General features: G+C 36.0%; 1 protein-coding gene across 1 annotated transcript in view; it reads right to left on the bottom strand.

Moving 5' to 3' along the window:
• Positions 1-1,101: 1,101 nt before the first annotated feature.
• Positions 1,102-15,781, bottom strand: part of LOC149788681 (uncharacterized) — a 102,046-nt gene continuing 87,366 nt past the window's right edge. The window contains exons 12-13 of the mRNA XM_089974748.1: positions 13,548-14,167; positions 1,102-8,784 (exon numbers count right to left, since the gene is read on the bottom strand). Of these exons, the coding sequence (XP_089830874.1) occupies positions 13,580-14,167 (588 nt within the window). The 3' untranslated portion in view covers positions 1,102-8,784; positions 13,548-13,579. The remainder of the gene's footprint in view (positions 8,785-13,547; positions 14,168-15,781) is intronic.

The raw sequence follows: 15,781 nt of genomic DNA on the forward strand, positions 1-15,781 counted from the left end.
CGGTCACACTCCTTCAAATGAGTACAACGTAGAGTAGACATTGAAATGAATTTTAACGGAAGACGTACAAAGACTCTATTATTAGTTACCAATATTAAATAATAGCAAAAATAACAAATGATCTATTCATTGTTATTATTATTATTAGCTTCTACTACTTACTAAAAGGTATTGACCGTGTCCAAAATATTCAAAACATCCACTGAATTGACCACTTAAATATGTTGTTCTTGTTGTAGGGTTTAACGCCATAGTTCAGTACTAGATATGCTATACATGGCGGCCAGTATAAATGGTGGAGGAAGAACCCAGGAAAACCTTGAAAAGAACCAACTACCCACGAGAAGCCAATGGCATGGTTTCTCATATACCCACATTGGCCGAACCCAAGATTCGAATCCACGTAGATGGTAATGATCCGTAAGGGAGAGCGCTTTAGACCACTCGGGGCCCCACCTTAAATATGTCACACACGCTCTAAAGAACAGTTGCAAATAATGTTGCCATTGTGGATCTCCTTGGAAAACAATAAATTCAGTCTTCGAAACAAAATTGTATTCCGTAACCAGTACCAGCTACCTTGCAAATGAATATTTTAATAACTGATCTTCGTATGCGCTGAATATTTCAAAGGAAACATCTGTTTTCTTACAATTACACTCGTATATTAACATGAGAGGAAGTTGGAAAACGATACGTTCAAAGAACGATACACGAAGAGCGTAATATGGACCAACCATAAAGAGAAATGCATATTCATATATAGAAAACAAACCCGTGTTCTAAAGGAAATATAACATTTTCTCCGGTATATATCAGTACCCAGTATTTTATGTCCTTGCCAATTTAAAATATTGAGATACCATTTTACAATGTATAGTGTTGCCCTTAAGGTACTCAGTAGTCTGCCTATTTGTATTTTTTTATTCCACCTATCGCCGCGTTTAATAAACCAAAATTATGTTATCTGTTATATGCACGTGACTGTCCAATGTACAAGATCCCTAAACAGAGATTTTACCAGTTTAATTAGTTCTAAAGATGCCTTATAAAACAGAGATTTTACCAGTTTAATTAGTTCTGAAGATGCCTTATAAAACAGAGATTTTACCAGTTTAATTAGTTCTAAAGATGCCTTATAAAACGAGGTGCAATGTAAGTAATACAATTATAAGTGTTAACCCATGCAATCATCCATAAGGCAAAAATACATCGAAAGAAAGAGGCACCATACCATGACAGGAAGTTATCGCATCATTTTCAAACACAAGAAAGTGAAAATGTCACCGCTTGTATGTTCTCCAAAATATGTGATGAAATTCCACTGATTAATAATTAGTGATGTAATAAAATAACGATAAAAATATAAATAGTTCCCGTCTTCTAAATGATTAAACATGGGACACAGTCTCAACGAAATCCCTTGTGCTTTCCTTTTGAACACACACACACACTCTCTCTCTCTCGACCGCTTTGGTGGCCTAGTGGTTCGAGTGTCCGCCTCTGATACGGGAGGTCGCGAGTTCAAACTCCGGCAGAGTCATACCAAAGAACAGCTACCTCACTTGGCGCTCAGCATTAAGAGTTTAGTATTAGAAAGGTTGGCCTGGTGTTAGAATAATGTGACAGAGTGGGGCACGATGCTACATGTCTGCGGCACAACGAAAATTTAGAGTATCCGCCATGAACCAAGGGATGGGGGTTCTAACCTATCACCCCCCCACCCCCCCACCCCGTGGTCTGCAGAATGATGCTGCAGTGCTAGACTTCATTATAACCTGGTACACTGCAGATATCATAGCGATATGACTGAATAATTGTTAGAGCTACGTTAAAAATCAAAATCTCTCTCTCTCTCTGCACAAAGAATTGAATAGAGGGAAGTCTCTTGACAGAGAAAAAAAGAAAAAGAAAAGTGAATTTGCACCAAGTAATCTACATTAACATGGTACTTCGTAACGGCTACACCACAATTTTAGTTAAGATGAATATACACACTGTAATCTATTTAATGTTAGTTTTTCTTCATTCTTCCTATTTTATAAAACCTATTAATTAGTTTCTGGCAACAGATTATTTAATATTAAAATGTTAAAAGGTCGCTCTACCCTCCCCCAAAGTCTTTTTCTTTCACCGTGTTAGTTGGTTTGTAAGACGGCAGAATAATCGAAAAACAAGCATAGTGAAGGGCTATTAATATACGCTTTCATGGTATGTCTTGCCATGCACCACTCCACCATCACATCTCTATATCTCTCTCTCTCTCTCTCTCTCATGCGTATCAAAGAAAAATGGTGCCTGGGGCGACGCTGATGGACCTAAGAGATTTTGGAAGAAGTACAAATCAACAACGACGATGGTGATGATGATGGTGGTGACGAATTAAGCCACAACCACCATGACGATGCTGATGACTAAAATGACCGTTGTCGGCATTGATGCAATGTCCTTCCTTACATAGACACTGCAGGATACATAACTATGTACTGAACCGTGATGGGCCTAAATTTTTAGCGATATCTAAATAGGGGGTTGAGAACCTTCAAACTTGACCATTTTTTAAAATTGATTTATTGCTCTCATTTTAGTTTTACTTTTTGGAAATATTTGTATAGATGTTTTATTAACGCTGAAAAATTATCATAAATATACAACAAAAAAAAAAGGACCTGAAGGAAAATAACCTGCTTTGGTAATAACTTTTCAAATAACGTATACTGTGGGTATCATCAATAAACAACACATTCACTAATACTTCAAAACTGACATTGGTATCCTAAAAAGATAGAGGAAAACAGGAATGATTGTGCCTGTTGGAACTCAAATTGTTCTGGTAATTTCATCCGATGAAAACCTTCGTTGCGTTTTATGCCCACTAATATTCGATGTACGACTGTATGCTCACTAATAATTCAGTGTAGGGCTATCCTCATTTTAACTGGATGTGTGTATGTGATTTCGATTTTTCACGTAGCTTTAACAAATTTTCAGTCATATCGCTACGATGTCTGCAGTGTGCCAGTTTATAGTGATGTCTAGTACTGGGACATCATGTTGCACACGTGTAGCATGATGTTCCACTAAGTCACGTTATCCTGACACCAGGCTGACCAGTCCTACCACTAACCTTTTAATGCCGAGCGCCATGCGAGGCAGCTGCTAGTACCATTTTTTTAAGTTCTTGGTATGACTCATCCGGACCCGCGACCTCCCACATCCGAAGCGGACACTCTAACCACTTAAGCCACTGGAGCGGTCTACCTGGATGACTGAACAGGATTATCGATCAATAGTTTAAGAATGCTTAATTAATATAATCTAACATCCGGAAAATGTAAAACCAATAGTTTGTGTTGCATAGAGGTCATGGGCCCAATATTGGTATGTTAACCCCACCCCTACATGCCCTAGAGATGAACCACATTGTGTGCATGCCATTATTTCAGCATAATGTCCCCACCCCACCCTCACGGCTGAGTGTGTTTGTTTTGGAATTTTAACAAAGCTTTTAAAACAATATAGTCATATCGCTATGATGTCTGAACTGTGACAGTTTATAGTGATGTCGGGCACTGAGGCATCATACCGCAGACTAGGCCAATAAATCAGCCCATCACCAGTGATGATATTGATGTTGGAGTTAGTAGCTGATATCACCTATTCATTAAAGGCTGCAATTATCGGCAGCCACTTTTGCCTGCACATATCAGTTTACATTTTATACACTTGCAGGCATTTTTCACGGTTGTTTAGCTCCTGTCTGCCGAAGGGTTCTTTTTGCGATATGTACAGATATTTCTGAATCAAATCATATGTTTGCCAACTTGTAAATCCAAGTAGAATAACACAACCCTAAATAGCGTTTACATTTTTAAGTTTCCAGATCACCATACTGCAAATGGAATCCAGTCCTATGTGACTTCGCTCGTTCGCTCATTCGAAACTTTTGGTTCATTTGGTCAGGTGACTCGGCTGTAGCTGCGTCAATGTGACTATCATGTGATGCAAGCAGACTCCGAACATGACCGGTAAGAAATACCCTCCGTAGATACTAAAGAGGGTATTTCGCATTGACGCAGCCACAGCCGAGTCACATGACCAAATGAACCAAAAGTTTAAGCGAGAATATTGGGCCCATGACTCTATGCAACACAACATTCTCGTTCAGTTAAGCTAGCGCATGATTAGAAGGAAAGGAATGCAAAAAATATATATAAAAAAAAAATTAACATTGGCGAAACATATGTGTTCACTTGGTGGTTTTCACCAGGGTGCCGATCCAACAAGGTTAATTTACATGGAAAATTGAATAGACTGACAGAATCTGCTCAAGATGTTCTACATGATCATTTGGGGTTAACATTTAACCTAAACAGAAGTTCATATATATGTTATGCTTGTTCTATTGTGATTAGCAAGGTGCAATGGCACACTTCCAAGTTCCATGGTTCCCAATAATTGTGCATACAAATCAAAGTCCAGAGTTCAAAACATGAATACTTGTATACAAAAAGTGGTGCCCCTTTTTCTTTATTTATTCTGAAGTAATATAACTAATTAATTAATTAATATTTACTTAATAATTAGTATGACACTTCACCCAAAATTATGAAAATCTCATTAAACAATGTTGACCCTAAATCATAGTGCCTATACAGATTCCAACTCATAAACATATCTCTCTCTCTCTCCTTAATTTTATTTATTTTTGACAGTAAATTTCAAATACAGATATTAAGAAACAGTACTGAAAGGTATCAAGTCATGTTGCATAAGAAATAATGATCATTACAATGTTTGCAAATAATTATAAAACGTTGATAAAATTTGTGTATGGTTTTAAGAACTGCCCAGTTGCTATGAAAACTGTCAAGTACACATCTGTGATATTTTAATAACATTCACATATTTAAATAAATGAATATAACAGACTTGAACTATAATATTTTAAAAGAAATATTTGAAAATAATACAAAAAATGTGTCATACAGTATAATCAATTAATACTATAATTCAAATTGGATATTTTCAATTAGGAACAAGCAGGGGCTGACTAAGGCTCGCTGGTGCCCTAAGCACTGACAAATCTTGGTGCCCCCCTCCTTTCCACATACACCTGGGAAGATAACTCTAGGGTGCACCATGATCAAGAAACAGAACATTATGATCAATTTGCACTAGTTTTATCAATTTTTTTTACAAATCTTCATTCGTTTTAATTCTTTTCACCCTTTTCTCAACTTTGTGGTGCCCCCTTTGGCCCTGGTGCCCTAAGTACGTGCTTAGTCTGCTTAATGGTTAATACGCCCCTGGGAACAAGGAAGTTTCTAGAATAGATAATTGTTATATGTGATGGATACAGCAGCAACTGTAGATAAGTTATGATGTGTATGGACAGGTAGTCTCTCATTAACATAAATAAAAATATGCAATATATTGATAACAACATAATATGCTTATTCATGGCACTTTGCATGATGCATTATCATAAGTTATAATAACATTAGTGCAGTTCAACCTCCCAAATTAATGTGAGCATCATCTAATATATACATCAGTTACATTAGACTTCTGTAATTACTTTAACCTTGACAATACAAGTATCATTTTAATGTGCTTTTGCTTCAAACAAAACAGATTTTCGCTGCCAAGAAAATATGGAGTGAGGGTATCCAGGACCTGAAGTCATCGTCTAAGAGGGACAGATATATTAGACATAATGTACTATCTACAGCCCTTTCCACCCCACCCCCAACAAAGCAAAAACAAATTGTTACCAGCACCCCAATCAAGGTAAGCAAAATATTTGTAAATGTCATTTAGTTCTTTCAGCACAGCTATATTGGAATGAGAATTATGAGATATTGAGATGTAAGAGAGACAAGAATAAGCTGAGATTTGTGATAATGTGGCCATTTATACAATTTTTTTTACCTCTTGTGAATTTACTACATTTCATATTTGGAAATTATCTTTGTTTACTACCATAAATACATGTATCCTTCCAACACTTTCCAATGAACATTGGCAAGATTTCTTTTAGGGATGAAGATTTCCCTCCTTCTCCCAGAGTACACAAACAGCATAGAAAACTGGATTATCAGGAGTTGCACTATGTAAAAGTGTACATTGAATAATCTACATTTGAACTGTAGATATAATTTCCTCTATTAGCTCCAAATAAGGATTGCATTTCTACGATGATATAAATATCATCTAAACCAAATCTTAAAACAGTTTTAATTAAAAACTTATTTTTTTAAATTCATATGCAACTGGTATGTTTACAATGCTGACCAATCATATCTAATATTTATATTAGTTACTCAGATTATTATAATATGATAGGTGACATAGAATAATAATTTACACTAAGTTTGTGCAGGGGATGGAATTACACTGTAACCCAAACCTGCACCATGCCCCACCATCCTCTGATATAATATTGATTACTTCCATCTCTGTTCATGTGGATTTGAGTATTGGGCTTGCTGAATGTTGGTATGTGATGAAGCTTGCCAGTAGCTTCCCATTTGTTGAAGGGGTCTTCCTCCACCAGTTATGCTGGCCGCAATGTATATCCTATTGTATGCAGTACATCCACATGCTAGGGTTAAGTCATTTGGGGTTTTCTAGGTAGAGCATATTTTAAAATACCCTGGTAGATTTGTAAAACTCACTTTATGCAAGGTTCAATAATCAAAAAAATGCTTGTTCCTGGGCCCATGTGCCAATCACATTTTGACTAACAACTAGCAATGACAAGCTGAAAAACCCTATGTGTATAGAAATGCGCAGCTATGCATCCAGCATTTAGTAAACTTTACACTCTTTCCCCTTAAGTTGTACAAAGGGAGACCAACCTACTCACATTTGGTGTCACTGAATAGGGCATAACCAAATAACTAAAAGTGAAAGAAGAACAAAAGTAAATGTTAGAACAGATCTCTGTTTTCCAACTGGGTTTTAAATATAAATGTGAAAATCTATATTTGCTTTATCCGTACACTAACCTGTAAAATAATCGTAACCAGGCTGCATTGCTATAATAACAATACTGATCACTCACATGTATATTAAGTTTTGAAACAACACTGAATGTTTAAACTTTGATGTACATGAATGTACAACTGAAATGAAGAATCACCGACAATGTATTCAGTACAAAGATGTCTTTCGAATGTAAAACAAGGAATTCTGAGTCAATATACAGATGAACATCACGTATCATGCACCATCATTGCTCTCAACACCGACCACTTTCATCGTTCAAATTTGTAAATAGAACAAAATAAACATTATGTATCATGCACCATCATTACTCTCAACACTGACCACTTTCATCATTCAAATTTGTAAATAGAACATAATAAACATCATGTATGATGCACCATCATTATTACTATCAACAATGACAACTGTGAATTTTGAAATTTGTAAAAAGAACAAAATAAACATCATGTATGATGCACCATCATTGTTAACATCACTAACCAATTTGATTTTTGAAATTTTAAGTATAACAAAATAAAACATCATGTATGATGCACTAGCATTGCTATCAACTCTGACCACTTTGATCTTAAATGGAAGTCTGACAATGTAAGGCATTATGTATGATACACCAGCATTGTTATCATCACTGATAACTTTGATCTTTAATGGAAGTCTGACAATATAAGACATCAGTCCTGGTATGTATAATGAGAGGGCTGATATCTCAATGCAATATCAAGCAATATCAATCAGTGCTGTGCACCTCTAACACACAGCATCAACAGAAACATTGGAAGCTGGTTCCTCAGGAATGTATCATCTAGTAAGCAACATATACCAACATTGTTGTGCAGTTTAGATTACTCTACTGTATCTTCAATTATTGAGTAATTTCATGCACCCTCTTGTGCTTGCATTTTCTGAACTCAGTTGATCAGTTCTTTTGTAGGTAGCCAGTCATAGAAATATCCAATATGCTGAACTATGGGTATGTCGGACACAAATATGTCTAATTTGATTAGACACATATAAAAAAGCCTAACCTGAAACCCAAACAAATCCTGCTTACTTCATCTTACATTGCTATTCAAGAAACTAAAATGGTGGCACACACTAGCAACACTGTAGGAGTAAAGCATCATTTCTACATTTCTGTAAATAAAGTTTGCATGATTTACAAAGAAATTGCACCTAATCCTGATTTTAACTGAGCATGACTGCAGACTCAAACACAGGTGGAAAGTGTTTCATTTTTGCAAGTTGATGCATTCAAGGTGCAAACCTGACAGTGGATCACTGAATAGGGAGTCACATGATCAATGAAACTGCAAGCATCTGTGTAACAGAAGCATGCAGCACATATGCTCACTAAAAATATGTGTTATATGGACTGTGTTACAGGTTCAAAGAGCATAAAACTCGCAGAACATAAGCATAATGAATTGAGCACAAATCCATCTCCATTTTCTCCTGAAACAGTTTACTTTGAGCTGCTTATGCACATTCAAAATTCTATTTTCCATTCGATAATTTGCATGTCAACTATCTGATAGACTTATATCAACAGTCTTGTGAACATTTAATGATGCCATAGTCTTCATGTTCCTTCAACTTGGTGGAAATAAAATGTCCTTCCAATACTGGTTTCATATTTGCTTTCACTGACAATTCTACTGGTGTATCTTCAGGTTGCTTGTCAAGAATAAGGCAACACATATAAGTACTGAAGAATAGGACATCTTGGAACATTGGATCCATGATCAACAGCAAACACATAACATGCATGATCTGTAAAAATAAAATGTTATCATGAGTTTTTGTTGTACAGTTAAAATAGCATATAAACTTGCATATAGTCTGCAACTGTAGACTAGATTATTTAATATTAAGTTTATCAGCTGAAAGTCATATATCTATAATTTATTCATGATCTAATTTAATTGATGTATCATTTATACAAAATACTCTTGTTTTTGTTTAGCTAGAAAGTAGAACTTTATAACTGAGCTTCATCTAAAAAACTTTAATAATAATAGTAATAGTAATGGTTTATTTATAGAGGGTGACCCATTAGACAAGGACTATTCTCCCTTCAGGCCCTCTTAAGGAGAGCATAACAATGCACATTATATAAAGATTGCAATAATTACTGATTATTTTATCATGTTTAGTATTAAAATACTAAATTGCATTATCTATTAGAAACACATACATGCTCATGAAATCTCTTTTTAAATACTCCAATATTTTCAGCAGATTTTAAATGTAGTGGAAGCTTGTTACACAGAACTGTACCAGAGTAATGGAAGCTCTTTTTAAATTGCTCTGTTCTTGGTTTTGGTGCTAGAAGGTTTCCATGTGATATTGATCTCAACTGGTACTATGTTGAAAAGGCCTGAATACGTCCTGAAGATCCTCTGGTACAGTGCCATGTAGGCATTTATATAAAAGAACTGCCTTGTGAAAATCTATCCTGTCATATATTGTGACCCATTTGAGTTCTGAAAAGAATGCTTTTGAGGATTGATCAATAGATACATCTAAAATTATGAGTGCTGCTCGTTTCTGAAGTTTATAAATCCTGTCAAGCTCAGATTTAGCATAATTTCCCCATACATTTGAAACATTTGAACAATAATCCATTGTTAGAATAATGTATGACTTGCAGTAAAGATTGCGGGTTTCCCTAGGTAAATATTTCTTGATTCTGCTGAGTAGGGCAATTTTGGATTATAGTGTTTTACCAAGCTTATCAGTATAGTCTTTCCATAATACTGACCTCACCACCTTCATTCAAAACTAGACATAACAAGTCTTTTAGTGAAAACCCCATGCTGACATCACCAACCATTCAGGAGAAGTAGTAATGACAATGTATATTTCATTATAATTACTGTGTAGGTTATATTGGATGCCCAGGCAACACCAACTAGACCATGTCAGACCAGCTAGATCACGTCAGACCAACTAGACCATGTCAGACCAGCTAGACCATGTCAGACCAGCTAGATCATGTCAGACCAGGTCAGACCAACTAGACCATGTCAGACCAGCTAGATCATGTCAGACCAACTAGACCATGTCAGACCAGCTAGATCATGTCAGACCAACTAGACCATGTCAGGCCAGCTAGATCATGTCAGACCAACTAGATCATAGGTTAAATATAAATGTAAAGTTTCATAACAATCCTCCAAGCAGTTTAGGAGAAGATGTGATAAAAACTTTGCGCTAACAGACACACATATGATATACAGGGGATGGAGGATGAACAGCAGATCATCCCATAAGCTCTATTGGTCTATGTCCAGTAAAGCTAAAAACTAGTTTTCCATCATTGTTATCATTATGTACTCCCCTACAAATGTGATGCAAACATTGTGTGCATGTGATATGATGGCATTAGGTTACAGAGCAGGAAGCGTCTATTTGTAAGAAACAGGGATGCTGACCTACGTCTTACCAAATACAGTCATGCTAAAATATTGATATCTCACTTTTGCGTACACATGATCACTGTCCTGAATGTGTAAGCATCAGAAACATAAAACAAACCAGATATATGTTTGCAAAGCATATACGCCCACAGACTCAAGGCAAACCAAGTGTAGTCAGTCCAGACATGGTACTAGTGTGAGTCCCTGGATATATCACATTCTTCTCTTTGCCTTGGAGCTATATAGTTGTCAAGTGTTACTGTGCTATAAAACATCAAAACCAACCAGCAAACCAAATAGAAAATCAAAAAGAAATAATGAAAATATGTCAGACTGCTATAATGTCATTAATATTTATATAGGTCATCTACATGTGTGTGTAAAGAAATTTAATTTTTCTATCTTGGATTTATTTTGCCCAATTGTTATAACAATGATTTTATTAACATAATATAAGTCAAATCGTTACGACATGTGTTAATTGTAGTATAAAAGAAATTACTGTAAAGACCTAACAAATCTAATCAGGTCCTCCAGATATAAATAAAATTATGTTTGACTGTTGTCAGTCAACCTTAAACAGTTTTCATTAACTATGCAAACAGGTAGTTTGTCAAAATTCCCAACTTGAGAATGATCAAAATGGTGTTTTAAGAAACAACTGAACAACAGACCCAAGGGGGCCTTATATCACTCACCTGGCTTACCTAACCCAATATTTGACCATCTCACTAAACAGGTTTATGAAGTCTTGTAAGACTGTTAAAACACAGCCTATGTAATTTATCTCCTCAACTTATTATCATCCTGCTTTTCACATGGATCTTGTTAATATGTGATGCTCTCCATGACCTTGATAATGAACATGTCTACCAGAATGTGAATAAGTTTGTCCAGTCAGGTACATGAATATGTCTACCAGAATGTGAATACGCTTGTCCAGTCAGGTACATGAATATGTTTGTTTCTAGAATGTTTTCAAGTATATACAGGACCTTGATGAAAGAAACCCATATTTCACATTTGAGCAAAACAAGATCCGAAACATGGTTTATACCAAGGCAACAAGTACAGCCAGTCAGTAACATGACTATCTCATGGTAAAAAGTACAGCCAGTCAGATGCATGATCTTCTTATGGCAACAAGTATAGCCAGTCAGTAACATGATCATCTGAAAGCAACATTTACAGCAAGTCAGTAGCATGATTATCTCATGACAACAACCACAGCCAGTCAGATGTATGAGTTGGCAACAAGCACACACAATCAGATGTATGAGTCTCTCATGGCAACAAGTACAGCCAGACAGTAGCATGATTATCTCATGGCAACAAGCACACACAATCAGATGTATGATTCTCTCATGGCAACAAGTACAGCCAGATGGATGCATGGTTATCTCATGACAACAAGTACAGCCAGTCAGATGCATGATTATCTCATGGCAACAAGTACAACCAGTCAGATGCATGATGATACCATGACAACAAGTACAGACAATCAGATGTATGATTATCTCATGGCAACAAGTACAGCCAGTCAGTAACATGGATATCTCATGGCAACAAGCACAGCCACTCAGATATATGAGTATCTCATGGCAACAAACACAGCCAGTCAGATGTATGAGTATATCATGGCAATAAGTACAGGCAATCAGATGTATGTTTATCTCATGGCAACAAGTACAGACAATCAGACATATGATTATTTCATGGCAACAAGTACAGCCAGTCAGTAACATGTTTATCTCATGGCAACAAGTACAGCCAGTCAGATGCATGATTATATCATGGCAACAAGTACATACAGTCAGATGCATGATTATCTCATGGCAACAAGTACAGCCAGTCAGTAACATGTTTATTTCATGGCAACAAGCAAAGCCAGATGCATAACCATCTCATGGCAGCAGGTAAAGCCAGTCAGTAACATGACCATGTCAAGGCAACAAGTACAGCTAGTCAGATGCATGATTATCTCATGGCAACAAGCACAGACAGTCAGTCACAAAATCATCTCATGGCAATAAGTACAGCCAGTCAGTAGCATGATCATCTCATGGCAATAAGTACAGCCAGTCAGTAGCATGATCATCTCATGGCATCAAGTACAGCCAGTCAGCAACATGATTATCTCATGGCAGAAAGTACAGCCAGTCAGTAACATGATCATCTCAAGTCAACAAATACAGCCACTCATATGCATGATTATCTCATGGCAGCAAGTACAGCCAGTCAGTAACAATAACACTTCATGGCAATAAGCACAGCCAGTCAGCCACAAAATCAACTCAGATGTATGAGTATTTCATGGCCACAAACACAGCCAGTCCGTAGCATGATCATATCATGGCAACAAGTACAGCCAGTCAGTAGCATCATCATCTCATGGCAATAAGCACAGCCAGTCAATAACATGATTATCTCATGGCAACAAGCACAGCAAGTCAGATGGATGATTATCTCATGGCAACAAGTACAGACAGTCAGAAGCGTGATTATATCATGGCAACAAGTACAGTCAGAAGCATGATCACTTCATAGCAATAAGCACAGTCATTCAGTCACATGGCAACAAGCACAACATATCAGTAGCTTGTGTCAACAAGCCGAGTTAATCAGATGCAGACCACATCATTAGCATGCCTTACTGAATTTCTTTAAGATCTTAACGAAATAATCACATATTCATAGTTAGGTCAAAAATAGAATAGAAATGCATATTGGTATTCAATATGGCAACACATTCAGCCAATCAGATGCAAGATAGCTCCATCTGCATGCATGGGTCACACTCAGTACCAAATCTGTCCAAAGTTTGATGCCATAAACACGTTTCTATGGATTGTCATAACAAAATCAATCTGCCTCTTATTTAAGAGAAACTATTAACACTTAACCAACATTCCCACTCACTGGTTTAATGACACATTGTGCCTTACTTTGTTTACTTGTTCACAGGACACGTATACACTTTGGACCTGTTGCTTGTGTCGTGATAAGTATTTTCATAACATATATACATGGCATTTATTTACTTTGTATGTGTTGTTTGTGCTATGATAATTTCTATCACTTTATGTACATGTAACACTTATATACTATATATACCTTTTACGCATGCTTCATGATCCCTTTAGTAGCTAACAGGCTTCATAGATGCTGATGACCCGTTTCCTTTGCTTGTCTAACTCTGCAGAATATTCCTGTACACCAATTACATTTTCAATGTCATGAATCACAGCTACAATCTTCTGCCAGTAATCCTCAAAGTCCTGTTGGCTAACCCTTCCCTGAGCAGAATGACCACTGATAAGATTCCTATATAAACGGATTCGTTCCACACTAGCTCCAAGAGACGTGTCCCTTGGCTGATCTGGTGGATCAAATCCCCAGCCGATCATGAATGGATCAGGAACTGTGCTGACATTTCTGATCAAAATATACAACAACGTAATGTCAAATTGGTCCACAGCAGCCACATACCGACCTAATGGATCTGAGAAGACTACCTGACTTTGCTCAGGGTTAAGAAGAGCTGGTCTGTTCTGTCTCCTACTAGTCAAGGTGGATTTGTTGGCCAGGATTGCCTTGTAGATGCTTGTGTGTGGAGCAGGAACATGGGAGAGAAGCATTTTCCTCATGGCATTTCCACAAACTGTTACAAGAGCAATGCAGAGGCGAGCATAATTCATGTGCTCCTGTGTTATGGATGCATCAGGGTCCATACCCTAAAGAAAGAGGAAAACCAAACACCCTTGTAATCAGTGACTTAACATAGAATCAATAAAAAAACAATAATTCAATAAATCAACATACAAGTATAAACAGAGAAAACTATATTATTTATGTCTTTGTTATTGAGAAAGGACACAAAAAAGATAATTTATGGGTCCCATAATAAGTGAAAATTAAGTCGTAACTCCACATTTTCAACAGTACTTTATCAATTGCATTAAAACTCTTTATGGGATTCTCAGTGCTAAAAATCCAATGAAAAGTCCTCTAATAATGGGCTTGGCGGTATTATTAGATGCAATCAGTTGGCCAGTAAATAATGTCCACTTTATTAGCTGGAAATTGAAAGCATATTAAATTGTACAGGCGTTCAGATTACAGATCTTTATAAAAGTATTTTTCACATGTTTCTTTCGATATTCATAAAATCTGAAGTAAAAGTTATATGCAAGCTGAAAGCATGTGGTGTTTATTAAATATTCTTGCTCTATTCTTTCAAATCAATAGGCGTACAAGTGTTAATTATTGGAAACTTACAATGGATTATGGTACACGGAAACAAGTATGATACAATTTTAGCAGTATGAAATTTGTACAGACACCATTCATAGACCATGGAACGTAATGAACCGTACATGTGCTTCCTCTTTCTTATCCTAATTTTGCTGTTAATTTTTCCCACTGAATTCAGACAAATTACTGAATTGTTTAAATATGTATGCATTTTTTGCAATGGAATTACATGTATTATGGATTAACTGCATGCCATGATGGTACGATATCAGACAGTAAGTAAATGGTGTTAATACTCTGTTCATGCTATATATTAGATGCTGAATTCAGACAAAATTATCTGTAACAAAATTATTGAATATTTTAAATGTGTGTGCAATTTGTCAATGGAATTTCATGCATTATGGAAGAATTGCATGCCACGACGACATTATAGTAAATGCTGTTGATACCCTATTCATAATATACATTAGACATGAATAAATGTACTTGTGCCAATGCATTGTTTTCTGAAATATGTTTAATACTGTGAAACCCTGCATTAAAGCGATCCAATTTTTTGGACCCCAATTAACGCGTTATAGCATGGATTCCACTGTATATAGGTAACTCAGTAAGAAATCTTTCTTCATGCCATTTCACCTTGTACTCTTTTAGGGACTTTTGGAAATTACCTTAATAAAAATAAAAGATTTGTCATTGCTATAAGCAATATATGAAGTGTGCTGACATAAAAATCACTATTTTGATGAATTACCAGTACAAATTTATTTATATTTTCAGCAAGGGTAGTTCATTTGAAGGCCTTAGCCATTACAAACAATGTTTATATATTCAGCTCTTGTAATTTATCTTGAGGAATTAGCCATTACAAACAATGTTTATGTATTCAAGTCTTGTAATTTATCTTGAGGAATTAGCCATTACAAATATGTTTATGTATTCAGGTCTGGTAATTTATCTTGAGGAATTAGCCATTACAATGTTTATATATTCAGCTCTTAAAATTTATCTTGAGGAATTAGCCATTACAAATATGTTTATGCATTAAGGTTTGTAATTTATCTTGAGGAATTAGCCATTACAAATATGTT

The sequence above is a fragment of the Sinohyriopsis cumingii genome, chromosome 11, assembly GCF_028554795.1.
Source record: "Sinohyriopsis cumingii isolate HCF-2022 chromosome 11, ASM2855479v2, whole genome shotgun sequence".
NCBI lineage: Eukaryota > Metazoa > Mollusca > Bivalvia > Unionida > Unionidae > Sinohyriopsis > Sinohyriopsis cumingii.